The 23,067-nt window shown below is 40.2% G+C and overlaps 1 protein-coding gene and 1 long non-coding RNA gene across 2 annotated transcripts in view; one reads left to right on the top strand and one right to left on the bottom strand.

The window, feature by feature from the left end:
• The window catches only part of PCOLCE2 (procollagen C-endopeptidase enhancer 2), an 82,976-nt gene that overhangs the window by 51,016 nt on the left and 8,893 nt on the right, over positions 1-23,067 (top strand). Inside the window, exons 5-6 of the mRNA XM_072618210.1 lie at positions 13,264-13,400; positions 19,500-19,654. Of these exons, the coding sequence (XP_072474311.1) occupies positions 13,264-13,400; positions 19,500-19,654 (292 nt within the window). The remainder of the gene's footprint in view (positions 1-13,263; positions 13,401-19,499; positions 19,655-23,067) is intronic.
• Positions 1,010-21,108, bottom strand: LOC140509982 (uncharacterized). The gene is made up of 4 exons (XR_011969029.1): positions 20,899-21,108; positions 16,837-16,993; positions 11,744-11,861; positions 1,010-1,370 (listed from the first exon to the last, which is right to left on the bottom strand). It is a non-coding gene; the product is annotated as an uncharacterized lncRNA (long non-coding RNA).

Here is a 23,067-nt window from a genome sequence, read left to right as displayed (position 1 = left end):
CTTATGAGAATATTTGTTGTTGTTTAGTTGTTTCAGTCATGCCCAGCTCTTTGTGACTCCTTTTATTGGTTTTTTTTTGGCAGGGATACTGGAGTGGTTTGCCATTTCTTTCTCCATCTCATTTTACAGATGAGGAAATTGAGGCAAACAGGGTTAAGTGACTTGCTCAGATAGTAAGTGTCTGAGGTCAGATTTCAACTTGGTCTTCCTGACTCCAGGTCCTGCACTCTGTCCACTATACCACCTAGGCTGCCCTGTGAGAATATATGCCAGACAATACAGATTGAATGATCCCCTCCCTTTGGAAGCAGGGTAACTCAGCTCAACCAAGTAAGAGAATTTCAGATCTTTCCCAAAGGGACATTCCCTGAAATCTCTAGTGTAGCAAGCTGAAAATAAGAACATGATCAAAGTTCTGCTCGTGAGCTTCTTCCCAAAGTCTTTCTCTCCCTTCTTTTGATCTGAAGAAAGGTTGGCATCTCAGATCTTATCTTTCAAAGTCTGAAGATCCCTGGATCCCTCTCCTCTTTTGCTCTTTCTCTGTTCCACCCTCTCATTCAGGTGTGGGGTATTGATCTCCATCAATGAGAAGAGAATCCTATACCAATTGGCTTTGAACCTTGGATTGCATTTGTAACTGAAAGGATTCACAAAACAAATGAGAAGAGGGACTGATTTAATTGGCTTCTATTTGCCTCCTAACAGGACTTATTGCCTCCCAATCAGGATGATTTGGAAGTAAACTAGAGTCATCATACTTCCCATATGCCTTTTCATTGTTCGTTGGGAGATAATCATTGTATGTGTTTGTTTCCATTTGTATGTGTATATAGACTTTTTTTTCACATCCGTGAAGCTAGAGGTTGGATTCTCTAAGGCTTCTTTGGAACATACCATTCAGTGATTCTGATATTCTTTTTAATCTGATCATACATGAAATATAAAGGGTACTACCACAGACACATCTTTCTTCTTGTACTATTCAACCTGGCCCTGTCCAGGACTGGGCTACTAGTGATAGTCCAAAGTTGAGGAGGAAACTAGAAGTTTTCCATGGCAACAGAAAACAAAGCCTGTTTGGGTAAGAGTCAGAGATAAATCTATATGAAGAAAACATAGAAATAATCACTATGATAATAATAACAGCATTTGTGTAGTACTTTGAAGTTAGCAAAACTCTTTACATGTTTACATATCTTATCCTCATAACAATCCGTACTAAATTTTAATCAGAAAGGCCAAAAAGAGAGTTAGAGTCAAAGGGGCTCATTACATGTACTGTACCAAGATGATTGGCAGCTGGGAAGTAGTCAGATCTGAGTGTTGTGGCAGAAACCAAAAAACGAAGGCTAAAGCAAGGGCCAGCACACCTGGAAAGAGAAAAGTCAGTGAGGACAGGTAGCATGGCATCCTAGGAAGAATGCTGAATTTGGAGTCAGAAGGCATGGGATCAAATATTCTCTCTTCTACTTACTACCTATGCGACGTTAGACAATCACTCAGTCTTAATAAGGAAGTTGGACTTGATCTTTAAGATCTTTTTCCATTCTTGGCCCTGTTAATATCACCGTCAAAGTCAGAACTTGTTCAAAAAGCCTGTCAAAATTTGCCATGCGCTCCATGAACTTAGCATACCAGTGGGTGTTTGCCTAACACTCACAGTCAGGGAGACTACAACACACCTCCAAATCCTTCTGAATGGGAGGCAGTGAGTTGTGTTAGGGATGGAGGCAGAAAAATGCCAATTCAATCAGCCTCTTTTGTTTTGTGAAGTCTTTCCAGTTATAAATTTAATTTCCTGTTTTATAAATGTGCCATCTTTCAATATTCAAAATAATTCTTAAGAAAAGCAACGGAAACACAAAACTATGAGAGATTTTTAGTTATCTAGCAGGCAGAACAAATACCATGTTCTCCGTGTCAAAGACTGCCATTCAGAATCATCTTCCTATGGGTAAATTTGAGATGAGATTTTAGTCATCATAACCATTAGTCTCCACTAATGTCCTGTTCCACTGCTTGTAATCTCCTGGACATAACCTTGGGGTTTCAAAATATAAACTCAAGCAAATCTTGAAAAAAGGCATCTATTAAAAATGCTTCAAGTCTGAACCACTCTGGCCTTGGTTGACTGTCCAAGGATTATTCTTGCTAAGTTTAGAAAGGCTTATCACATGGGAGTTGGCCACCTCAGTAATGACATTTTTGACATGGCAATTCATGTGGACAGCCTGAATTACAGAAGTGGTAATCTGCACCAGACAAGAGAGTTCTTACTCCAGAAATAGAATTTGTACCCCAGCAAAAAGTGTTGAAGTATAACCAATAACGATAAATAAGAAGAACAGCTAACAAAGCAACAGCATCCCAAAAGAGCAAACCACATCCTTTTTTTCAAAAAGGAAGAAAGGGAAGCCACATCAGTGTGTGAGACGCCCTGGAGTTCTTTAAAAGCGAATGTGTCTTTCATATACAAGATGCCGTACAAGTTCTATGTAGAAAGATTGATTCCTAACTCCTCAGAGTAAAGAAGGCATAGATTTGTGATACTGCTTAGTTTATTGATTGTTTAAGTTTATGTGCTATCTGAGAATTGGACTATACTTCCATATTTAACATGGAAAAAAGAGTAAAAACATTCTAGTTCCTAAATGTAGAGGCAGACCTACTCTACCTTCAAGTATCTGAAATACACATATTATTTATATGGGGACCTCTGCTATGGTTTAGGGAATTTTTCAAAACTGATCCCTTTGTCACTTTATCAGATATACCTTGGAAATAATATTGGGAAATGTTTCCCAATATTAATCTCAATACTTTCATTCAAGTCAGCATAACATTGATGTTAACCATTGGTTTTCAGGGTTTGATCTGGAGACCCTTGAGACACTTTCAGAAGGTGCAGAAAGTCAAGACTTTTCATAATAATACTAAGACATCATAATTTCTAATATGGTAAATGTCAATAGATAACTCACATAAACAAAAACTCTTTGAGAGGATCCTCAATAATTTTTAAGGGTCTAAACAGATTTCAAAACCAAAAAGTTTGAGAACCAGTATTGTTGATTATGTGAAACAAGAACTTTCTTCATGATCCTGAAATTCATTTTTATTTTAATAACACAATTTGCTTTGTTATTAATGAACACTAAGAATAGATTTTATAATCTATACTACAAGGTTTTACATTTATTATTTTAGTGTTATTATTGAACACTAGAAGTTTTTATAAATTAAACTTATATTTCAGAAAATATAATTTGAGTTATATTTTGAAATCCTTTGAAATTTAATAGATTTAATAGAGTATATTTTACTTTGTTGTAGGTTTAAATACCTTAGGATATTCAGTTTCTGAGCTATTAAATTGGACTCACATTGTATTTCAGAATTCTTTTATTATTCTCTCGATGGCTAAATTCTACTTCTTTTTGTATATTTATATGCACTTTATCCACTTTTATTTTGTTAATGTAATTTTTAGCTAGGATCTCTTGAATTTTTAATCATCAGAGAAGTCTTTGAAATCTCTGGGAACTGTTCAGAAGAGAAATATATAATGGAAAAATTGAGTCTTGAATAATTTAGGGGCACTTTCTCATCCTATGAAATCTCTGGGTTGTTTCCTGTGTTTAGAGTCTCATTGAAAGAAAACCCCCTTTCCTTCTTTCTTTTATCCTTTCTACAGCATTTCTCCTATTCCCTCCACATGAGAATGTGTGACGAATTTCAAGGTCTAAAGATAGAAGCTTAAATTTTAATGGCCTATTATCTTTAATAGAAAACATTATTTTATTCGCAAGTATTGAGAAGTCATTGTGTACAAATAAACTCCAAACATTAATGATATACTTTAAGGCAGTCTTATAAATTAGTCATCTGTCCTCTCCATCCCCTTCTCCCTGCTCCCCAGTCACATCCAAGGGTGGGGCATCAGAGGAATCTGACTGCCTTTTGGTGTAGGACCCTGGGGTGGGGAACCTATGGGCCTAGAGGCCACATGTGACCTTCTAGGTCCTTGGGTGTGGCTTTTTTTGACTGAGTCCAAACTTTACAGAACAAATCCTGTTATCAAGGAGATTCATTCTGTGAAGTTTGGATTCAGTCAAAGGGCTGCACTTGAGGACCTAGAAAGGCATATGTGGACTCAAGGCTGCACATTCCTCTCCCCTGGTAGGTCATTAACAAGGCATCTAGGTGGCAGAGTAGATAGGCCTGGAGTCAGGAAGACCTGAGTTCAAATTTGACCTTAGACACTTACTAGCTGTGTCACCCTGGGCAAGTCACTTAACCCTGCTTGCCTCAGTTTCCTCATCTGTAAAATGAGCTGGAGAAGGAAATGATAAAGCACTCCAGGATCTCTTCCAAGAAAACTCCAAATGTGGTCACAAAGAATGAAGAACAAAAATATGCAAAGATATGCAAAACAAGATAAGAGAACTGAGGTCAGGGAATTCGGTGACCTTTGGTATTCTAAGTCTCAGTTTCTTCATCTGTAAAATAAGGATAATAATAACAGTCAGAGATCTCAAGGATACATGTGGCCTGCAACAGTCCTGAATGGGCCAAAACAGATAAAATGTAATTGGGGACCATTTAACAAAATAACTGACAAAAGCAATAGAAGTGGATAATGCTAATATGTGATTTTCTAAGTCAATATGCAGCTTGCAGGGATCGTTCCACAAAGTTTAGGGGCCCCTGGGTCTGCCTGAGTTTGACACCACTACTTTACACCACCTACTTCTTGGCTTGGGAGGAAAGCATTTTGTAAAGCATAAAGCCTATATGAATGGGAGTTATTTTCATAACACTAAAGTATCCTTTTTTATTCTTTTTGTCAGTTTCAGGAAATACATATGCTGTTCCCCACTCCTTTTGTGTGAGCTGCCAAACTGGAATAAATGCTCCATCATACAGGAGCATATTCCAGTTTTCCGAGTAGGTCAATCAACATTTATTTAGCCCTTACTGTATACCAGGTGCTGTGCTTAACCTCTATAGATACAAAGCAAGGAAGAACACAGTCTTTGCCCTCACGTTCTTATGCGGCAGACAATATGCAAACAATTATGTGCATACTGGATATATATATACAGGGCAAATGGAAAGTAATCTCTAGGGGAAGGGCCCAGAAGGATGGAGGAAAGAAGGAAGAGAAGGGGGGAGACCAGGAAAGACTTCTTGAAGAAAATGTGATGTGAGCTGAATCTTGAAGGAGTCACAATAAAGGAGTCTTAATGAGATCAGAGAGGAATTTTCAGCGGGGGAGTGAGTGTGTATCTAGAGCCTTCACAAGAGATTTGCATAGGAAAGCTAAGTATTCAGAGCGAGAGTGGTTGCCTGGGCTGGATGAGTAGGTTTGATGTGAGAGAGGGAAAACCAAACTGGATGTGCCCTGTTAAATCAAAGTAAGGGGTAGAATAGTGGAAACAGTGACAGGAGTCTTATGGGGCTTACTGTGCAGCTGCTTCTCTGGAGGCGTTGCACAGTAAAAATGAACCGCCATCTTTGATCTGGTTGCTATATCCTAGCCTATCTCATGCTATATACAATATGGAATGAGCTATAAGATCAAATTATGTCTTGTATAACATTTTAAAAAATAGTTTATTATTTTTATTTCTTCAAGTAACAATTTTTTTTATTAATCTGACTCTCTTTATTGCCTCAATTGAGCAAATTAAAAAAATAAGAACCCCTCCCCCCAAAAAGCCCTGCATTGTTGGGGATAACATTCCCACATCAGCCATGTCTGGAAGTGTATGTCTCTTTTTACATATTAAGTTTGTCCCCTCTTTGCCAGGGGGTAAATGTACTGTTTCATCTTCTTTCTTTTGGACTTGTGGTTTATCATGGCACAGCTTTCAAAGCAGTTTTTCTCGGTAATGTTCTTATCACTCTCTAGAATGTTCTATTCTCTTTGCTCTGCATCAGTTCATGGGGATCTTCCCAGAGTCCTCAGAAACTGCCCATTTTATCAGTTTCTTAGCACAATCATATCCCATTATATTAAAACCATGAGTAGCACAGCATTTCTGAGTGCCTCCTACTTTCTGTTTGGAAGGAGGAGTGCCCAAGGAAAGGCTCTGGGTAAATTCAGACACTGGACTTTGTGCAAGATACTATACTGGACACTTTAAGGGATAAAATAATGGATGAGATATAATCCTTGCCCTCCAGATCTCCTACCCCTCACCCCACTACCCCCCACCCCCACACACTGTATTTTCATCAGGTGCAATTCTTCTTGCTGCCTAACCCCATTTCTCTGTGTTCCTTCCACTTCATTTATTTCTGAAGAAACTTGGTCTCTTACAACCTCCCACAGTGACTTCCTAGCATTCGAGTGAGCTTGCATTCCTAATCCATCACATTCGTTCTTTCTCCTTGAAATTGACTCCTGAGCCACTCTCCCTTTTCTCATAACCTGATATTGAGCAGTTTGTACAGAGATGTCCTTTCAGCCCATAGGGGTTACATATAAGCTTAAATAAGTTACAGAAAATACTCTAACTGAATCCAGAATCGATGTTTCCTGAAATACATCCTAGTAAAGTCCTTGCCTTCTACATCGTAAATACTTACCAATTATACATTCCACTTGGATCACATGAGATCATATTTGTAAAGTGCCTAGCACATAGATACCATAGGAATAGGTCCTTATCTCCTCTTTCTTCCCTTCTCTAGAGGATTTCTTGATTGACATCTATAGGTTGCCCTTGGCTATCTCTGCATCAGGTTAGCCCTTCTTTGCCTTACAATGGAAAGCACTTCCCAATCCCATCCTTCCTTTGCCATGGTTTTATTTCATACTTATTATTTGCACAGTCCATTCTCCATATAAGAAGACTGCTTTCACTGGAACTGTTAATGTATGGGCTTCACCGACAGCAGAGCTATGGAAGATTAATTCAGACAAACACAGGTAGGGACAGCATTTGTCTCCAAGAATAACCCACAGATTTCAGAGCTCTGAGCATGTAAATGTATCCAAAAGCTATAAGAGCAACATTCCCATGAAGTTAAATCTCAACTGGTCTGACGCTGATGCCTATTGTCTGGTAAAGGTTCCTTGAACCTTCCTTGGTAGGAATCCTACATTTGTCTCCCTTGACTGCTGCTGCAAAATCCCCTTAATATAATGCAACCTCACTCTGTGAGATCCATCAGCAGCCTCCAAGCTATCCTGCCTTAGAAAAGTCAATGCCTCCCCAATCCATCCACAAAATCTTGTGATAGTCCTCACAACCCTCCTTACTTGATAGGCTCTAATGGAGGGGATGACATCCTCAAGTCAAGCACCTTCGTTCCCCTCCTCAACCCCTTGCCACACTGACATCATAGCACTGAGGAAGAGAGCTTTTGTCCTCACTGTAGTAACTCCTCATTGAGACCAGGCTGGGCTCTAGTTAAAATTCCCACCTCCCTGAACCCCCAATCTTTAACCACTTGGATTAGAATACCAGAGATATTTTTCTCATTGATTGAAAAAGAGTAGATTGGGTCCCGGGCTCAGATCATTCATATCAAAGTACACCTTAGACTATACTCCTACAAAATTTCTAGTGATCAAGATCAGCTGTACTGCAACTAGCAGTGGATAGAGGGCCAGGCCTGGAGTTTAAATCTGGCTTCCTGAGTTTAAATCTGGCTTCAGACACTTAGTAGCTGTGTGACCCTGGACAACTCATTTAACCCTGTTTGTCTCAGTTTGCCCATCTGTAAAATGAACTGGAGAAGGAAATGGCAGATCACTTTAGTATCTTTGCCAAGAAAACTCCAAATGGGGTCAGGAAAAATCAGACAGGACTGAAAATGACTGAACAAAAGCCCAACTATGGGTGACACCATTGATGACAGAGGAGAGCCCCCTGCTGGACCATCTAAGATATGAAAGACCTTTGAAGATAGATTTGAGCAAAAATGGCCACCAGACAGATCAGGTCCCTTAGATAGTTCAGGACTCAGTAATAACAAGAAGTCACATTTCCATAGCACTTTATGGCTTAGGAAACACTTTCTTCACAAACACCTTGTAATAGCAGGTAATGTAATGCTAATGCAGATATTATATCCATTTTCCAGATTGTGAAACAGAGGTTCAGAAGTGGTAAGTGACTTTCTCCAGGTCACAAGCTAGTAACTGTCAGAGCTAGCATACAAATTCAGTTTTCTTCTACTCTTAGTCCAACATTTTTTTCTGCCAGACCACAGCTAACTACTTCAATCCATTCCACGCAGTGAGTCATGACTTAGCTTGGAACAAGGCCACTCTAATGGATCAATTTGTCAAGCAGCTTATAGATTTGATTAAGTATGAACTCACAAGAGGGTAAGTGGATACAACCCTGCCTACTCTGATTAGGTAGTTATCTCACTGTGGATAATAGGTTTTAGACTCCCAGGAACTGTCATGGTACCTCTGTTCCATCCTCTTCCCCAAGTGAGCCTCATTTAGACCCCCATAGATGACCTACAGGGACCAATTCAGTGAGAAAGCATCTGATCCCACAAAATCCCTTTGGAAGGGTCAGGAGGCTGCTGTGCTTGTGCTATGGGTAAGCAGGCCATGACCAGATCATCTACCCTCCTTGGGGATAGGGAAAAAAGCCCACCAGGGCTGGGGGGTGAGTGATGCAAATAGTTCACATGGTGACAAGATCACTAGGTATAGCTGATTTGGACTTTGTTCTTACTAGCGAATCTCAGATTCTTTGTCACATCATTTGGATGCTATTGTTGGACCAAGCAGACTCCAAGGAGATTTTGAACTGTTCATTGGCCTGACTTTGAATTGGGAGGAGTCAACCTTGTATCTCTCCCATAACTATTGCAACTATCAATTGGTGACTTTTCTCCCTAGACACCGTTGCTCAGTGCAACCTTATATAACAACATAACCTAGGAACTGGTACATAGTAGATATTTAATAAATGCTTGCTTGCTTGATAGTCTAGATAACCACTGGGAAACACTCCCCCAGCACCTTACCAGTCTCTTGCTTTCAGTGGTGTTAGGGTGTGGTAACTAGTACAACATGATCTATAGATCATCTTTGGGGCTGTGGGTTTACAATCCAAGCAAATGCTGATCTCCACTCTCTACCATCAAACAAACCAGAACTTTTTAAATATGTGCAGTACTTGGGAACCTAGAATTTAAGAGCCTCATTTAAAATACTGGCATTGGGAGGTAGCTCCATTATTTGGTAAAGTAGGCAGGCTGTGTGATAGATGAGGATGAACACACATCGAAAACCTCTATGTACATGCTTTCTTGTCCCACCTTGTATGTCTGACATAAGAACACTAGCTGACATCAGTATAACACGTCAGAGTTTGCAAAGGTCTCACGTGTGATCCTCATGATAGCCCAGTGAGGTAAATATTATATGGGTTATTATTGTTGTTATTTCCTTCTTATAGATGAAGAAGCTGAAACAGGACTGGTTAAATGGCTTTGTCTGTAATCAACCTTTCAGTAAATATTGGAGAAGGGAACGCACGTTTATGAAGCACTTGCTCTATTTCAGGCCCTGTGCTAAGCACTTAACAAATATTACCCCCTTTGACCCTCACAACCATCATGTGAGGTATGCGCTACTGTGATCTCCATTTTTACAGTTATGGAAACTGAGGCAGACTGTTTCAATGATTTGCTCTCCATCACACAGCTAGTATCTGCATTGAGATCTGAACTCAGATCTTCCCAACTCCAAGGCCAGTACTCTAACCACTGCACCGCTGACCCAATTCAGGCACTGTTCTCCGTTCCCTGCTGCCCCTGAGTACTGCGATCGAGTAACCAGAGCCTTTGTTGTTCCTCTCAGTAACACCCCTTCTCCCAATCCCAGGCATTTTCACTGGCTGTGGCCCATGCCTGGCACTCTCTTCTATTCATCTTTTCCTCCTGGCTTCCTTCAAATTTGAATTAACATTCCCCCCCACCTTCTACAAGAAACCCTTCTCCGTTCTCATTAATCTTAGTGCCTTTAGGTCCAGAACTTTATCTGTTTTGCCACAAAGCTGCCTCTGAAGCTGTTGGCTGAAAGCTTCTAACTCATGTCTCTCCTCATTCCAAATCCTGTACTCTTTCCATTGGATCTTGGTGACTTGTGGTTGGAGCATCCCAAGAGCCCCAGCCCTGAGTCCTGGGGAGGTCTCATTGTAGGGGGAGATGGTATCTGGATGTCACTGCCAGACAGCACAGCTGTGGAGGAGTAACAAAGGCACAGATGGTTGGGAGTTGTACCTGCACATAAGAGCAGCCCTCGGGACACCAAGCATGGAGAATACACAGCCAGACCCTGGCTCTGAGAGCTCCAGACCCAACCCCCATAAAATTGATCTCTATGTGTCCTGTTTCCTGAACTTTCTTGGTCAGAAAACCTGTATTTGTCCTCTCTTCTTTTCTCTTGGAGGAATTTTCTTGGTATAGTTTAGTCCTTAGTGATATTCCCACTTCAGTGTGAGTCACTCTCAAGGTGCCTACAAGACTTCAGTCCCACCTCACTGATTTACAGCAGGTAATACATGATAGTGATATTGCCTGACCATGTCACAATATACCTTCTATAGGCACACTTCAAAAAAAGTGAATGATTTTTTAGCCCTAATCTTTGTAAAAGGACTCAATACAATCTTTAAAATAAAAACAATTTCTCTTCTAGACTAATGTTCACATAAAATTTTGAATTTTGAATTTCAATTTTGAATTTGGATTTGAAACACCACAGGTGTATCCTCAGAGGCATTATGACCTAGTGAATAGAGATAACACTAGAACACTAGACTTGGAGTCAGGAAGACTTGGGTTCAGATCCTGCCTCAGACACTTACCAGATGTGGACAAATTATTTAGCTTCTCTGATCTTCCTCTGTTTCCTCATCTGTAAAATGGGGATCATCATGACACTTATCTCACCTTAAAGAGCTATATGATGAGAACTAACTGTAGTTAGGAAGACTTGAATTCAAATTCTGCCTCAGATACTTACTGTGTGACCCTGGGCAAGTCACTTAAACTCTGCCTCAATCTCTTTATCAGTAAAATGAGAACAAAGACAAGACCTACTTCCCGAGGTTATTGTGACTATCAAATGAGGTAATATTTCTGAAGTGTTTTGCAGACCTTAAAGTGCTTTGTAAATGTTGTCAATCATTCTCGTTAAATTTCGAGTCAGGATCCCCAGTCATTAACTGTTCTTCCCCAGGGAAGCAAATCCTGACAGTCAGTCTTCTCCTGCAAATAACCTTGCAGTCCACTCCTTCCCTCATGCAAGCTGCTTAGGCTATTATCATCAAAGAAGCTGCTCCCTTGGGGCTGCATCATTCATGGTCTTCAAGCAGAGGTCAAGGAGCAATGTTGGGCCAGAGGTCCCAGCTCATATGTGGATTAGACTAGATGACTTCTGAAGTCAATTCAATTTACTTCTCTATATGCTTCCTGAGCACTTAAGTTTGAGGGACCATGTGCCTCATTACTTCTGACCATGCTTTATCCTGAACCCTTGGCTTTGCTTCCCTTGTGCTAAAAACTGACCAATATTCTCTTTGTATCTCCCACCATGTTTTTGAACATTCATGAACGCTACTTCTCTCTCACACACCCACACCATTTCTCAGAACTTCAAACATCCTGGTTTTTCTTTTTGCTACAGACTCATTTTAATGACCATCCTGGCCATAGTAGGGAAATACTATGAGTAGAGTAGATTGGCTAGCCTTCATACCTTACTTCTGATAGCCTTCTATTGACCCACTGGCTTCTTGACTTCTCTCCTAGGATCTGTTAACCCTTGTGGTCCCGGGTACCCTCAGGTAACGATGGAGCAGACTTATTCATTGTCTCTGCAAAAGTCAGAACATGGACCGATAAGCAGAGGTTAGAAGAAGGCAGGGCTCAGCTATGGTGTAAGAAGAACTTGGTAACAATTAGAATTGTACAAAAAATGGAACAGATTCCCTTGCGAGTAGCGCCCTCCTTTGTCACTGGAAGAGATCAAAGAATCACCTTTCACAAAGGCTTCAGCAATTCAAAAAACACTTAGGTGTTTGCTATGTCAAAAGCGCTGTGTGTAGATACTGGGAATTCAGAGATGAATATCAGCATAGTCTCTGCCTTCAAAGAGCCTGGTTGGTTGGTTGTTGACCTTTTATTAGGCTAATAATAGAGGGTGTTCATGTATAAGGCGGCAGCACTGGACTTAACCTCTAAGGTCCTTTCCAGCTCTGTGACCCTGTAATTGTCTATTTCAATACCTCAAGAAGCATTTTCTAGGAGCTACCATGTGCTAGGCACTGTGCTAAACACAAAGAAAGGCAAAAGATGGTCCCCTCCCTTAAGAAACTCAGTCTAATAGGGGATAGAAAACGCATTCATCTACAAACAAGATATATCCGTGAAAAATTGAAAATAATCTCAGAGAGAAGATAGTAAGATTAAGGAGAATGACTTCTTGCATAAAGTGAGATGTTAGGTGAGACTTGAAGGAAGTCAGGTAAGCCAAGAGAAGATGGAGAAGACAGAGTGGCAAATATGGCAAACTGCCAGTGAAAATGGCGCTAGGTGAAAGGAGCAACAAGGAGGCCAGTGTACTTGAATCACAGAGTACTTGGGAGTCTGGGTGGAGGGAAGTAAAAAAGGGTAGAAAGGAGCCAGGGTCTGAAAATAAATTTTAATTCTGGGCTCCCAATCAAAAACATTTTAAATGGTCTCCATGATTTGTTAATTGCAAAATAAACATATAGCCAATTTCAAGGAAAGAACACCATTTATATCTTCTCTGCCCCTCATGCTCACAATGCAAGGGAATGACCTCAATATTTTTATGTGTATGATATATACCTCTAGGGGAAAAGGAAGGTGAGATGGAATTTAATTTGTTCACTAGAATTACATTATTCAGTGAACTAAATAAGACACATGAGGCTAATGTCACACTGAGAAGGCAATGAACACCTGTAGTCTATGTTAAGTGCTGTTGGAACAACAACCTGAAATGATTAAAAATTTAAGAGAATGAATGCAATAAGTTGTTAACCAAATCAAAGAGTTCATGAAATCTAAACAGGTATGACTGAAGGGGAAAAAATCTTAAAGAGGAAGAAAAGGAATTTCAAAAAACATTGTATTTCAGAGAAGTCTCACGCTGAGTCTAGAGACAGGGAGAGGGTGAAATACAAGTTTATTGGAAGCATACAGCGTCCTTCGTATCTGTTAATTTGCTCTAATGCTGTACTTTATATGCAGGTAATAGAGGTCAAGTTTGAGAAGTTTGATGTGGAACAAGATAACTATTGCAGATATGACTATGTGGCTATATTCAATGGGGGAGAAATCAATGATGCTAAAAGAATTGGAAAATATTGTGGAGATAGACCGCCTGCGTAAGTCTTTTAGGTTTATTTTATTGGCTTCTACATGACCTGAAACTCATTTCTTTTTAGGTTGTCCAAATGTATTTTGATTTTCACAAGTTGCTTTTTTTAAAAACATTTGCCAGCCTGTAATAGATAGGCCAGTGGATAGAATCCTGAGTCTGAAATCAGGAAGACTTGAGTTCAAATGTGGCCCCAGACACTTAACTAGCTATGTCTTCCTGGGCAAGTCACTCAACCTGTTTGCCTTAATTTACTGGAGAAGGAAATGGCAAACCAAGAAAACCCAATGGACAGTATGGCCCATGAGTCACAAAGAGTTGAACAGACACAACTGAATGACTAAACAGCAGTAACAATGATTCCAACCTTACTCTTTGAGATCCTTGCCAAAGCTATGCTATCGAAACTTTTAAAAAATTCTAAAAGAATTCTAAGCAGAACAACTTAAATTGAAATATTATAGTGTTTGAAAAACTGGTGTAATGGATAACCAACCACTCTGGGGGCCTAGTCCTCAGACCATGCTTCCCCATTGTGGGGTGCCCTTGTTACATTAGTACATATATTAAGATATTCATGAGTGTGTATATATATATATGTATATGTATATATACATACATGTACATTTATGTATACATACTTATCTGCATATAAATATATTAGTACACAAATATATACATGCACATGTATACATGTAGATTATCAATGTATACATATTTGATTCAGACCATCTCCCCTTCCTTTACAGCAGTTCCCCAATGCCCTCCACAAAGAGTTCATTGAACATGATAGAAACAAAGGAGAGGGATGTTAGCCCGAGTCCGTCTGGCTTCTTGCAGAGCCTCCACATTTCCTATTTTCAGAAAGTGTTTTTGTTGTTTATTTGTGGGGTTTTCTTGTTTTTTGGGTTGGGGTTTTTGGGGGGGAGGAAGAGGAGGGAGTCACATAAATGTTGGAGTCAATCAAACTGGCTGGGCTTTGATTCACTTTGGCCATGAAGACAATTCAGAGCCCCACACTGAACATTTTTTCAGCCCGAACACTGTTGTGCTAACCCTGAAGGCTCAACCCTAAGTTTTATGACTTCCAAATGCATCATTGTAATCAGATTGAGCCTAGGCAAATACTGGCCAGTAGATAATCTTTGTTCAGTCTGCTTTACTGAATAGATCAGACTCCTTTAGAATCAGCACATTAGTGGATTCTCCATGAATATCAATATTGAAGGATTTCAGCATACTTGAAAATAGGAGATGACTCTAAGGAGCTTTTACTCTGAAGTCTTGTTACAGATCTAGTTTACCATAAAAGTCTTCCCTTTATCAATAATTCAAAGGGAAATCAGCCTTGTTTAGATGAACATCTGTGAGCTATTATAGAGGGGGGATTCTTCTACTGGGGAGGGGCTGCACTTGATGGCTTCTAAGGGCCTTTCGAGGCTGAATCTAGAATTCTCCATGTTGTTCTATGGGGTAAGTTTAAATTCTGAACCCTCAATTTAATAATAATACTTTATTTACATAGTACCCTAAGGTTTGCAAAGTACATTACATCTGATTTTATATTCACTACAGTCCTAGGAGGTTGGTGCCAGTAAGATCTCCATTTTATACATGAGTAAATTAAACCTAAGAGGGGTTAAGAGATTTGCTTAGGGTTCCATAACTGGTGAGTGTCTGAGTCAGATTTCAGTGTGGGCCTTCTTGATGCTAAGTCCAATATTCTGTCCTTTGTGTCAGTGAGCTGCTTCTATTTAAACGATAACAAGGCAGAAAAGTGACACAGTGGTCAGGAAGATCTGAGTTCAAATCCAACCTCAAATACTTACTAGCTGTGTGATCCTGGATCTCTGTGTGCTTCAGTATCTTCATCTGTATAATGGGGATAATAACCAGAATGATATGTCTCTTGGGCTTTCCTACAGAGCTGAGTATTTCTCATTCAGACTAGATCTCAGAGTCATGGAGGTCCAAACCAGAGGGTATTATTTTTCTCCACTGACTATTTCTGCTCGCCAGCAAGGCTTCCACAATAGCAAAGGGCCAGCCATGAGGAAAGTTCACCTGGGGGCTTTCCTCATTGGTAAATGTATCAGTAGACATAGCCTTAACTCAAGCCAACGTCAAATGCTCTCTGCCTCTCACATGGGAGCTAGTTGTAATGGGCATTGCAGCATTGATAAGTGAAAAAAAATGACTTCCTGGCCCATGATCCCAATTTGTCGGGGAAGAAAGCCCAAGTCAAAGTCCTACCTTCTTTCTTCCCAACTGCCTGACAATTATGTGCAGGTAGAATCCTTGATCCCCATGGAATATATGCCACTCTGACTAAATCCCCTCTAATTCCAAGACTCAGCAAATAGTAAGGGGAAAAAAAAAGTCTTCCTTGCAGTGATAATTACAATATTCCACAAGAAGTTTCAGCTTCAGCATATTGCCTCTAAAATTATAGTACCAAGAATGAAGCCTGGCCTAGAGAGAGGACAATGAAGGATCATGGTAATTATGCCATCCTGCCTGGGATGCTGGTGAAGAAAGGGCTCCAGGTTTTCATCGCTGTGCATGGCACCTCTTTTCAGCTGTTCTCTCATTTAAACAAAGGAGCTCTATTCAGAATGTTAGGACAGGACTGCGGTTAGGTGTGTGAGGATCAAATAATGTATGTAAAAGCATATTGTAACCATAAAGCACTATGGAGTGATTATTTATTACTACCCCCACATCTGATAACAAAAGCAGGGAGCTGTCACCATCTTCTACAAAACAAAAGCAGGGAGCTGTTGCTCTCCCACAAAACTTTTGTAGTTTAAATTTTCAAAGGAATTGGCATCATGATTTTTTTTTCTTGGCATCACAATTTGTTGTTCAGTCATTTCAGTCTTGTCCAACTCTATGTGATCCCATTTGGGTATTTTCTTGACAAAGAGTGGTTTGCCATTTCCTTCTCCAGCTCATTTTGCAGGTGAGGAAACTGAGGCCACCAGGGATAAGTGACTTACTCAGGGTCACACAGTTAGTAAGTGTCTGAGGCTGGATTTGAACTCAGATAGATGAGTCTTCCTGACTCCAGGTCCACTGCTCTATCCACTTCACCACCTAGCAGCCCATCATCATAATCATAGCTAGCATTTATATAGCACTTAAAGTTGGTAAAGCTCTTTACACATATTATTTCATTTGACTTTCACAACAACCCTGGGAGGCAGTGTTATTATCATCCCCATTTTACAGATGAGGAAACTGAAGTTGAGAGAAGTTAAGCAACTTGCTGAGGGACCACATAGCTAGTAAATGCCTGAAGTTGAATTTGAATTCAAGTCTTCCTGACTCCAAATGTATGGGTGTTCAGGGAGGGCTAGCACCTCTGGTGTAAGAGTTTGCCAAGCCCTTTTCAGGGCTGCTCATCCATCTTTTGGTGTCCACCTGATTCACCTAACTCTCACCTGTGGCTCCAAGAAGCTGTAGTACGTGCAACGGCTACATCCCAGTAAAACTGTCTCAGCAGATGGACTAAACCAGGTTGAGGGTAACTGACAGGTCTCAAACCCATCGATGAGTTAGGGGGGTGTCTACCCCAACCAAGCATGTGAAAACTTCTCCCTGTGGAATTGGAAGATGAGAACAATTTGTTCCAATGACCCTGAAGACAGGTGAAGCTGAGGAGTGCTTAGAGTTTAGTCAGGTATCCACGACGCCAAGGTCATCTGCTACATCTTAGCCAGCACCAGTCATCCTGACTTTTGTCCTGTCACTGGACTTTGATGAATCTGGAAGAGAGAGTGAGGCTGAGGACTTTGTGCAACTCTACCTCACTTAACTCCAATTCAGAAACAAGTCAAGATGTGGTATCACTGGTCCTCTTCGAAAACGAAGGACAAATAATAGAAGACTCTCTCCACAGTACCAATCTAGCTGCCTCTTTTTTATATTTTATTTCTCCATGATGACTTCTGTGAACAGAATTTTATACATACATATGTATTGTGTTCATCCTTCATTGCCAAAGAAGACCATGCCATCAGAGAAATGATGACATGACTTGCACTTGACTTTGTTCTGAGTGAAGGAGAACTGTGCAAGGTCACCAGCCTCACTTCTCCTCCAGAGCTATCAGAGTCCAGTGACCAGATATTCATCAGGATGACTGGAGATGACCCAGGATGCACTGGGAGACCTTGGGCCCTTTAGGCCAAGGTCTTTGCAGGCACTCACTTAGGGTGACCCAACGCCCATTCATTGAATAGGACTGTTTAAGAAGTAGCCAGGGCTTGGCCCCTTTAATGAGGTCAAGCAAGAGAAAGACATCAGGCTGGGAGGGAAACAGCAACAGTTACTGTTGATAATCACTCTAAATCTAGGGGGGGGTCCAGGAGCCTTTGGCAGGGGCCCAAAGGAGTCCCAGTTTCAGATATAAATATACAATATACCATGCCAGTATCTTTGCCAAGAAAATCCCAAACGGGATCATGAGTCAGACATGACTGGAATGACTCAACAACAAAATGTCTATATGTCCATGCATATATTAAATATACATTTATAAACATTTCCTTATTTTTTTTTTACAGGTTCCACCCCACAGTTCAGAAGGAACACTATTTAGTTCAGAGGTGGCAGCACTTTGGCAAATTAGTTAGAGACTGGGACGTCATCAAAACAACCAGTAGTTTAAATATTCCCTCTAAAGTCTTGTTTGTACATGATTCATTTACTCTGTAAGCCCTTTCAATTTCAATCTAGTCATCCCCTGCCAAGTATTCCAAATGCAAAATTAGTAGGACCCAAATTAATAAGGTTTTTCAGTATTTATGCTTATATATTTATCCAACTTATCTGAATATTTCAAGCAACAAGCTATTTGATTTACATGATGCCAAACAGTTGTTTTGATGTATTTTTTCACTGTTAATGGGGGAATATATTGATTCAATTTAATGAACGCTTACTAAATACTTACTATGTGACAGGCACTGTGCTAAGCACTCAAGGAACTTAGAATCTAATGCGGAAAGACTATACACAAAAGGAAGCAGTGTAGGGAGACACAAGGAGGTATCCAGCATGGTGACATGATGTTCCATGGAGTCTAAATCAGAGAGAGCTGCTTATGGAAAAAGGAGAGTTAGCCCCACTGTGCTGATTGTGGGCTGCCATTTTGAATATTTTGGCAGATGACACTAGTCAATTGGGAAGAATGACAATGTTGATGATGATGATTATAATGATGAAAACTGCATTTATATGTTGCGTTAGAGTTTGCAAAGATATTTGCAAACATCTCATATAATTGTCTGGTTAGTTCAGTTTGACTCATTGTGTTTCACAGAAATGATCATATTTAGACTCTTTTGGGATCATGATACCACCTGAATAAACCAATGGCTCTGATGGGATGTGGATTGTTTATATTTACGGTGAGAAAGCTCTCATATCTACTTCTCAGATATCCAACTCTCTATGACCCTTATTTGGGGTTTTCTTGGCAAAGATACTAGAGTAGTTTGTCATTTCCTTCTCCTGCTCATTCTACAGATGAGGAAACTGAGGTAAACAGGGTTAAGTGGCTTGTGCAGGGTCACACAGATAGTAAGTGTCTGAGACTGGATTTGAACTCAAGTCTTCCTGACTCCAAGCCCAGCACTATCCACTATCCACAGCACCACTTAGCTGTCCCTGCACCACCTCTCTTATACTAGGCAATTAACTATCTACCAGGACAGCTTTATAAGATATACAATATAAATTTATATTATTATAATTAAGATATTATGTAAATTATATAAATACAATATAAATTTATATAATATATAAAATTGTAAGGCTATAAATTATTGAGTTTATCTGCACTGAAAGAAAAGGTGTCCTTACTGGAAACTGAAGCCAGTCAGGAGCCCCAGATTAGGATTAAGCTACTTTTTGACTGCCTGTGTCTGGTAATGACTAGAAGTTTGTTGTCTCCAACAATGATATAACAAGGGATAATTGTTTTTACAATTTTATGCAACTCTTTAACTTCTAATGGTGGCTTTCTTTCATTCTGCTTCCAGCACAGACACTACCTAACCCTGAGCTTTCTATAACAGAATGTTTCTTTTTCATCTTCTAGACCCATTGTGTCTGAGCAAAATGAGCTTCTCATTCAATTCTTGTCAGACTTGAGTTTAACTGCTGATGGTTTCATTGGCCACTACAAATTCAGACCAAAAAAGTTACCTACGACCACCATCCCTCCGATTACAACAACAGCTCCGGTGCCTACAAGTAAGTTTCGTGAGGGATTATGGGATTTAATAGAGCAGTAAAAATTCTCTTGGGTTACAAAAAGTTTAAGGAAAAGAATATTCTTACTCAGAGGAAACAATTTCTGTCACTTTAAATGTTTAAAACCAGAGGAGCTGAATGCTTAACACATGGTAAATTTATTGAGCACCTACTATGTGCCAGTCATATAGCAGCTAAGTGGCTCAGTGGACAGAGACCAAGGCCTGGAGTTAGGAGAACCTAAGATCAAATGTGGTCCCAGTGACTTAGTATCTGGGTGACCCTGGACAAGTCACTTAACCTGTTTGCCTTAATCTATTAGAGAAGGAAGTGGCAAACCACTTCCAGACTCTTTGCCAAGAAAACTCCATGGACGATACTTGTGGGCTGTGGTGTACAAGGTCACAAAGACACAACTGAACACCTGAACAATGACAACAGTGCACTAGGCACTGTACTAAGCACTAGGGATACAAAAAGAGGCAAAGGACCTTTCCTGCCCTCAAGGAGCTTCAAATCTAATGGGGGAGACAACAAGAAAACATGAACAAACAGGCTATATACAGGCTAAGAAGGAAATGACTAAAGGAGGGAAGATACTAGATTTAAAAAGGATTGAGAAAGGCTTCCTGTAGAAGATGGGGTTTTAGCTGGACTTAAAGGAAACCAGGGAGAACAGTAGATGGAACAAGAGGGAGAACATTCTAAGGGTGGGGAGGGGCAGTCACTGAAAATGCCCAGAGCTGAGGAATGGAGTGTCTTATTCATGTAATAGCAAGACAACCAGTGTCACTGAATGGAAGAGGGGATGCCTGGGAGCAAAGTATAACAAGACTGGAAAGGTAGGAGGGGGATAGGCTATGAAGGGCTTTGAATGCCCAACAGAGCATTTTATATTTGCTCCTGGAGGTGACAGGGAGCCACTGAGGGTGATGGGGGAAGGTGTGACATGGTCTGACCTACACTTTAGGAAAACTGCTTTGGTGGCTGAACCAGTAGCCATTAATTACAATAGTCTAGGTGTGAGATAATGAGGGCTTGCACCACAGCGATGGCAGAGTCAGAGGAGAAAGGAGGGTCATATTTGAGAGACATTGTAAACGTGAAATCAACAGGCCTCAATAAATGTTTACTAATGAAGAACCATATAGAAGAATAATTGAATCCATTTTCTTAAAGTAAGATGCTAATGAGAAAAGGAAGACTTTGAGTTGATACTCTATGGATTTATTCAAAAATGTTACCTGAGAAAATCACCACCACTATTTGCTTCCACTCAAATCATTCTCCAGTGCTTCCTCAAAGTGTAGAAGTGACTTCAGGTTCTGGTTTTCACAGTGAAGCACAACATCTGCTAGGTCCTATCCATCTTGAAAGGCATTGGGTCTGGGCCCTGAGAATCTGTCATGCACCAACCTGTCAGTTCACAGAGCTTCATCACTAGGAGGATATTTTCAACCTTAGCTGATTGCTACTGTTGTTCAGTCATTTAAGTCATATCTGACTCTTCATGACCAAAGATACTAGAGTGGTTTGCCATTTCTTTTTCCAGCTCATTTTTACAGATGAGGAAACTGAGGCAAACAGAGATTAAGTGACTTGCCCAGAGTCACACAGCTAATAAGTGTTTGAGGCTGAACTTGACCCCAGGTCTTCCTGACTCCAGGTCTGGCACTCTAAATACTTCATCATCTGGCTGCCTCTCAGCTGCTTAAAGACCATTTGCTAAGGTTTAGAGAGGCATTTCAGTCTGCATCAGTGGAGGGAACATGGAAGTCACACACCCTTGAAGTGCAGCTGCCTTGTCTTCTGGCAGTGCTACATCCTTTTTGACACATTGTAGCCACTGGGCTACAACTCCAGCTGACAGCTCCTTTACACACACACACACACACACACACACACACACACACACACACACACACTCACACACACACACACACACGAAATCATATAACTATTTCTAGAACCCATTCATGCAGAATTCCTACATATGGACCCAAATTCTAGCAAATCTGTTCAGTACTATTAGTTCATTATAAGCTTAAATAGTTTTTCCTCAATTTATTCTAAATTTTTATTGTTTTCCAGACATGGAATTCTAATATTTGGGGCTAAGGTGCTAGCTCAAGAGACCTTCACCTTTTGGTGTGTCACAGACCCCTATGGCTGTCTGGTGAAGCCTATGGACTCAGTCTCAGAATAATGTTTTTAAATGCATAAATTAAAATACATAGGACTAGAAAAGAAATCAATTATGTTGAAATAGTGATTGAATTTTTAAAAAACAATTCATGTACCCCAGGTTTAGAACCCCTGCTCTAAGGCATTGATTCCTAATCCTTTGGGAATCTTATGATTCTCAGCTTATTTTGGAAGCCTCATTCAAAAAAAAAATGACATTTTAAAAATTAAAATTAATCAATTAGATAAGAGGTGTGTATTATAATTACTGGCAATGCTGGAGGCACAGTGAGCTTTTATTCCTCTGGAAATCATTTTGTTAGGGTCAAAGCCCACTTCTTGATCATCTCCCCTATCCACTTTACGACAAAAAAAATCTCACTAGAATTTAAAAAAAGATTATTGCTACTATTTTGATAAGGTGTCAACCTGAGATAACCAAAGCAAATGATTCATTCATGCCATTAGAATTACTACATTTATAGCTGTTCCCCACCTTTAGCTATCAGGGAGGTGCCAAGAATGGCCATGGCACTCAGATATCCAGAAAGATGGAGGATATAGACCCAATACACTTTTGGTCACATTCCTATGGGGCAATCAGTGTCATGGGAGAGACAAGAAAAATGCAGCTTGTTTCCTGTTTTCATGAGCTGAAGGCTCACATGGGTCAGTCACTTTCTGAGGACCAACAAATCTATTGAAAGGCTCCTCAACAGAGTCCAGTCTAGCAACTGGGAATACCACCAAGAACCCTTCTTTCTGCTCCTTAAATCTCCCCACCAGGTAACCCATGCTCATATCAGCATAATTCAACCCAGGACCAGACTTTCCCTAGCCATGGTGCTGATCAAGTTATGTACTATTCACTTTCTTACTCACCTAGTCATGTTTCTGACATCTCTGTATTATATTAGCATTGGAAAATCTTAAAACTCATCTGGTCCAACCACTCTAAATATTTTACTAATGAGGGAACTGAGGCACAGAAAAGGTAAGGATATCTTCAGTGAAATGCTGCTGGTTATCCACCTAGTTAAAACAACAAAAGTCTCCTGATTCTCACTCTAGGACTTTTTCTACCATACCTTTTCCCCTACTTCACGTTGGCCCTCCTGTCAATGACATTCAGTAAATCTTCCAAATATGCTGAAAACATCTTCCTAAAAGATCTGGGCAAAACGGACTCATGGATGAGCAAGTCAGTTTTGAAAGTTACTTGTTGAATT

This window comes from Notamacropus eugenii, chromosome 6, assembly GCF_028372415.1.
Source record: "Notamacropus eugenii isolate mMacEug1 chromosome 6, mMacEug1.pri_v2, whole genome shotgun sequence".
Classification (NCBI taxonomy): domain Eukaryota; kingdom Metazoa; phylum Chordata; class Mammalia; order Diprotodontia; family Macropodidae; genus Notamacropus; species Notamacropus eugenii.
This window is presented reverse-complemented; position numbering and strand designations above follow the sequence as displayed.